This window comes from Brugia malayi (assembly GCF_000002995.4).
Source record: "Brugia malayi strain FR3 genome assembly, contig: Bm_v4_Chr2_contig_001, whole genome shotgun sequence".
NCBI classification, from domain to species: domain Eukaryota; kingdom Metazoa; phylum Nematoda; class Chromadorea; order Rhabditida; family Onchocercidae; genus Brugia; species Brugia malayi.
In genome coordinates, this window is record NW_025062476.1 from 4,693,996 (window position 1) to 4,700,278 (window position 6,283).

At 28.6% G+C, this 6,283-nt stretch overlaps 1 protein-coding gene across 1 annotated transcript; it reads right to left on the bottom strand.

Annotated features, from left to right (window-relative positions):
- Positions 1 to 3,906: 3,906 nt before the first annotated feature.
- Positions 3,907 to 5,686, bottom strand: Bm7790 (Uncharacterized protein; the record flags this gene model as incomplete). The annotated part of the gene is made up of 4 exons (XM_043078420.1): positions 3,907 to 3,958; positions 4,864 to 5,046; positions 5,174 to 5,273; positions 5,479 to 5,686. The coding sequence occupies 4 exons, from the start codon at positions 5,684 to 5,686 to the stop codon at positions 3,907 to 3,909; spliced, it is 543 nt and encodes a 180-aa protein (XP_042934354.1).
- Positions 5,687 to 6,283: the final 597 nt, after the last annotated feature.

Sequence of the window (6,283 nt, forward strand, 5' to 3'; positions counted from 1 at the left end):
AAATGAGTAAAAATGAACTGATGTTTATGATTGTTCAATTCAATTCATCATATTATTGCTAAAATAGATGTGAGTTGAAATGAAATATACTTTTTAATTGATTAGAAATTAAAATTCTAATTTCTCGGAGATTTTTTCACTATTCGCATGGTTTCATTCTGTTATTAACTACTTCTAGGTATCTAACAGGAAGACATTAATCTGTTTTTAATATGACAAATTCACGAGTAATTTTTCTATTTTGATAAATAACTTTCGCTATGTATTGAATGAAATGATTTAAAAGTTTGTTGTTAATAAAAAAATTTTATTTCAATATTTCAGTCTAGCAACAGCAAGGAAATATATTAATGTTGTCATGATTTTATACATTGAAAATGGAAGGTTTCATCTCTAAGTTTTCGTTACTTTTTTAAATTTTGAATATTATGAAATTCTGCATGATTTCTGTTGAAAAGCATAGAACTAGAAATGACACTTTTGAAATCGGAAGTATTATTTTTCAAATAGTATTATACTTTTTTTTATTTCACTTTTTATTTATTGGAATGAAAGAAAAATTCAACTCCGTCAATTTTAACACAATGCATCATCAGATATATTCGGAGATCGTAAATAGTCATAAGACATTTTACCGAAATTGCCTTGATAAATGGGTTTGCGTGAATCTTGTTGGCCTTCACCTAATTTGAAATTTCTTTATTTTCTTTCCCAACTCAGTCATATTCTTTCTCATTATGCTTATGATTCTCCTGACTTTTCTATTTTTTTCTTTTTTTTTTTTTTTTTTTTTTAAACAAAACGAAGTTATGAGCTTCCAATCTTTTTGTCCTTTAAGAAGAAGACTGGAAATATGTACTTTGAAAGTGAACCTTGTTATCTTAACATTATCAGTTGTTATAGAAAGTTTGCATTTATTAGCAAACTGATCGTTCTAATAGTCTTTTCCTTTTCATAATGCTATGAATGATATAAAAGTACAGTATGGTATGTAAAATATACTGAATTATTTCGCATTGAAAGCAATAGAAATGATTGATCTTACAAATGGCATCTCCGATTTAAATCATTATAGTGAAGGTCATTGAGGGAGGCATTTCAAGATCAATTTATAAATGGTCAAAATTTTAATCAATAATGATTGTACCAATAATTGTTTCCCTGCTTTAATGGTTACAAATCCTGGTACAAAAAAAAAAAAAATTTCCTATTTGATGAAGCAAATTTAAGACAAATTAATGAAATATTAGCCAAAAAAAAAAAACTCTCAAAATCTAACTCATTTAGGCCACGAAAATCTACTTCTTAAAAACTTATGCATTTTTAACAGAATGCAAGCTTACTTTCATCTTCCTCTTAAAATGGTTCTAAATTTTGACGAGAAATTGCTAAACGATGACAACGATGAAAAAATAATTTACGATCAATATTTTCAGGAAAAAGAAATGTTTAATATTAGCATTCTGTGTTGATTAACTGAATATAAGTTTTGTAAAAATGGAACAGACATCTTTTAAATGTATGATTGATTCTTTGTCTGTACCGAACTTTGTGAAACTTTTAGTACTTCATAAAATTTGAAGGATATCAGAATCATCACTGAACTTTGTGCAGTTTTATTATTTTTAGAATCTGACTTAGATATTTTAAATTGTTCGACCGAGACCAAGAAGTGAAAATATTGCATTAACCCTAAAACAGTACTTTTACTATCAGCTGAAAGTTTTTTTTTTTTAAAAAAAGAAAAACACTATAACGTTATGATTATTAGGTGACACACTGGGAATGATAAGAGCTATTCGGTAGATCAAATCTACCACTATCACTAAAAAAAAACTTTAACATATAAGAAGAAATTTTAAGTGATGATACTGTTAGGAATAGAAAATGCATTCCCATAAATGACACAAGATTCAATTTATCATCAAAACAAATTTAAATATCAATCAAATCTTTCAAATTATGAAAATTTTATCGTTGGGCAGTTCTTCCGCAAATGATAACTTTTAAGGCAGTAAACATTATTTACTAATGATAAGAAAGAGTAACTGTTATATATAACTTTAAGCAAATGATGGTAACTAAACAGCAACAATTTGATAACTTCCAAACAAAGATTCATTTACAATTATAGCGTACGAAATAATTAATTACCAATTGAAGTCTTACAGACTAAAGAAAAAACCAAGATAGAAGTCATATAAAAATAAGTTTTTAAGGAATACAATTTAATTAAATTTACAATCTGCAACATTATAATGTTATCAACATTATCAATCTAATTAAATTACAAAAAATATTATGAATGTAATGAATAATTTAATGATCAAGGAAAAATTTTTTAATTTGATAATTCCCAACAAAAAACTCATTTATAACTATAGCAATTGAAATAATTAATTACAACTGCTTTGGAAATATTAGGTTTAAAAATTTCTAAGCGTCTAATTTTTCTTCTTTTTAAATCATTATAACTTCAGAGATTTCTCCAGTTTTGGTCATTTTTATCGGAATTCATCAGATAATTTCAATTATGAATAATTTGAAGCATTTAATGCTTATCATTATGTATTCGCAAACAAACGTTTAGAACGCACTAATAAATAATATGAAAAAAAAAAAAAAACAATGCAAACAAACTTCACAGTTACTCATAAAGATGCATAAAAGTTATTCCTTTCGTGAATACCGTAAAACATTTTTATACAGAAAGAGTAAACATAATGCATAAAAGTTGACAAATTGGAAAAAGGATAAGCAGCTGAGTCATTGCTTTTATCATTTACTTATCGTTATTTATCAATAGCTAAGCATACGAATATTTGCAGTTTTATTAAATAATCACTGGTAGCTATTATACTACAGGTTAGTTTGTATGGTACTGCTTCGAAATGTTATTCTAATAGTCGTAATCGTCGTCGAAAATTGGCACAGCAAAAATTCTGCAACACATTCAAGTGTCAAACAAAATTATGAAGACATTCACAACAGAAAGGAAATTAATATCATGCAGGAAAACTATACCTCTCTCATTGCTTTCTATAGTCAGGGACCTTCCATTCTCGAATTTTTTATTCTTTTACGAGTATGAATAATTTTATTCTTATACCTACATCTCCCTCCCCTCAGATACAAAAGTAATACTGATCCGAAGGTAAGAGATGCACGAGAGAGAATAGACCAGATAAACCAAATAAGTATAAATAGATAGGTCGAAAAAAAGGGAAAAAAAAACTTTATAAAACAAATCTTTCCATGAAAATTTTTAATTGAAAAATAAAATAAATCATCATAATATATCCAAGAAGATTTTCTGTTTAATATAGTAATGACATTAAAAAAATATTCAATTACAAACATTTTTATGAAAGACAATGCAAAAGAGTACATAAATAATATACACTGTTGAACTAGAGAGGTAAAAATATGAATACTACCTGAGAGGTATATAAACAAACTAATATATATCGAGAAGCAGTTCAAAGCAAATATATACAACAATACTGACCAGAAAACCCATGAAAGATGTAGCAGCAGTTAAATTAGTTTCAATGAAATAAATACAAGCAGAAATATGTAGTTATTTTTTTATAATAATGTAAAATGTAGTCTTTTTGACTCTCTCAACTGCATTTTTCTGTCAGCTAGTCTACAACAAATACTGCTTAAAGACATATGTTATCCTAGAAAGGAAAACATTTCACAAATTAATCATTTTAAAAAATTTTCGGGATTGAAACAGAATTTTCACAAAGTGTCACTCAACAAGTAAGTTTATAACTTTAGTATTCAAAAATTTCACACCAAATCCCTAAGCAAATTAGTTATTGATTGGCATAGATCCTCCAAGTTCTTTTTGTTATGATGAAATCAAAATTAGTTTAATAATCATATAGCTGGTCATGCTTAGTGCTCTGAGTTTCCTTGTTCCGATTCCCGTATTTCTTTCCGAAACAATCTACAAGCAATTACAACAATCTATGATTGGCTTTTTATCTTCAAATTATATGCAACAAAAAACACTATGCGATAATCGCATAAATGAAGCGCAGGACAAAGCACTATGTAACTGAATTATAAAATAAAGTTTGCAAAAAAAAAAAAAAATAAGAAAGAAAAACATATACAGATAAACTGCAATGAAGGACTTTTCTTAAAAAAGAAAAAAACAAAACGAAAATCTCAACCTTCAATTTATAATACTATCATATTTCACATTACCAAAATATACCAAAAAAAAAAAACCCAATCTAGCTGTTATTTATCCGTCTTCTAACTAAATCTACCACTAAAACTTCGAAAATTTTCATATTCCTTAACCTCGACCAACTATCATTCCCATTATTACGTCAGGCATTCTAAAAGGAGAAAGAAGAATGGAAATTATTTTCTACGAGAAAACTGTAACCATTGCTAGAACAAAACTTTCGGAAAAAAGTCATGAGTTCATTTCAATCTATTTTGTACCATAAATAAGACAAAGACACATGAAATAATCAAAAATATCCAGTGAATAATATGAGGACTATTAGCATAACCGGGCATAACCGGGGTTCAGTCTTTTGATGCAATCAGTATCGATTAAATTACCGGAATAAAATAGAGAGAAGTTGCTGGAACTATAGACAACCTGGAGTGCTTTCAAGATGTCTTAACACGACTTCCGAACATTCTTTCTATTTTCAGAGTGGAATTTTTATTCTATTAATGTCTTAGCTTTAAACTTTAAATTGCAATGCACTGAATATTGGGAAAAAAACACTGAAAATGAATCAAGAACATAACGAACTGTAGATGGAGATTTTCAAATAATGAATTTCAAGAAGAAAAATATGGTAATTCTAATCAGGATGAAGTACTTACCGACTTATCAAAGTATCTTCGAAACGGCTTTTCTCAGCAATTTCATTTTGATCGCTATCATCAATTACGCCAATTTTGCAAAGTGATTCCGGTTCTGGTGAAAGCAGGCGACTATCTACATTTGATAACATGACTGCATCTTCGTATGATAAAGCGTCACCATCTGCCAAGTTTGGTAATAATCTAAAATTATATTATACACTGCCAAAATATACATTCTATAGTTCAAAATCTGTATAAAGTGTTAGCCAGATATTTTTCAAAGTCCATTATGCTAAATTCCAATAGTTAAAATAACATTATAACTTACTTCAATCGTAAACTTTTGTGGAAAGCCATTTCTTCCCAGCTCAGATAGCCTTTCGCTTTTGATTCTGTATCTTTCTCGACTTCCAAGCGACATGTTTGTTCTAAAGAAAAGCAAAAATCATAAGTGATTGTCGGACACCAATTGCTTAAATATATAACTGTAGTAAAGGTTACACACTAAGTCAATTCATTTTGAATGTAAAGATGTCTTATTTAACTGTTTCATTGTAATATCCAAAATAACCACACAGAATATTCATCTGGCAAAAAAACAAAAAGATAAGTTAATAACTGATTTGTATATACCCTTATATTTTACGTATTCATCCCAAGTTTTCTTCGAAACCTGCGCACGTCGTACTGACTTAGAGTGAAATTCCCATAAAGCATCGTCTTCAAACTGTTCCACAATTGAAATCACTCGAGTATTATCTACTTCGGTAGCTCGGATTACTCCTACTACGCTGAGTAGCACCACTTGCAGTTGTAAATATGGCACAATTAAACGATTCATTAATAAAAACCAATGATTCTTTATTGATATAAGATTTCTAAGTTACTGATAACTTGTCATGCCTTAACAGTAGAATCGCAGTTGTTACTTCTTATCAGTTTCAATCCATTGTATAGCGCTACTCATTAATTTGAAGAAGTAATGCAAACTATTTCAGAATGGCGATCATCTCCGGAATCAATGCATACTGAGAGAATCCGTTCCGTTACTTTCTTCTGATTCCACATTATCCATTTCAAATTTAATTATTATATCAGTTATTATAATATCAGTAATGCATGAGAATTTTTGGTGTGAAACATTAATTTCTTAAGTTCTATTCAATTCTGAAAAGACGGAAAACATTAATTTCCATAAAATTAAAATTATGACTATAAACAGCGCAACTATTCGATGTATATAATAACAAATGACACTACAACAATACTACTAAATGTTTCGCTGATCCCAAGCACAACTATTGAAATGATAGTTTAAATAACAGTCATTTAAACAAAACAAATTTTGAATCAGATAACTTGGCCAGACTGTCACTCATAGCAGAAATGACATCACCGCCCAGCCTAACCAATGTCTCGGGTAGCAACGATAGCCCTA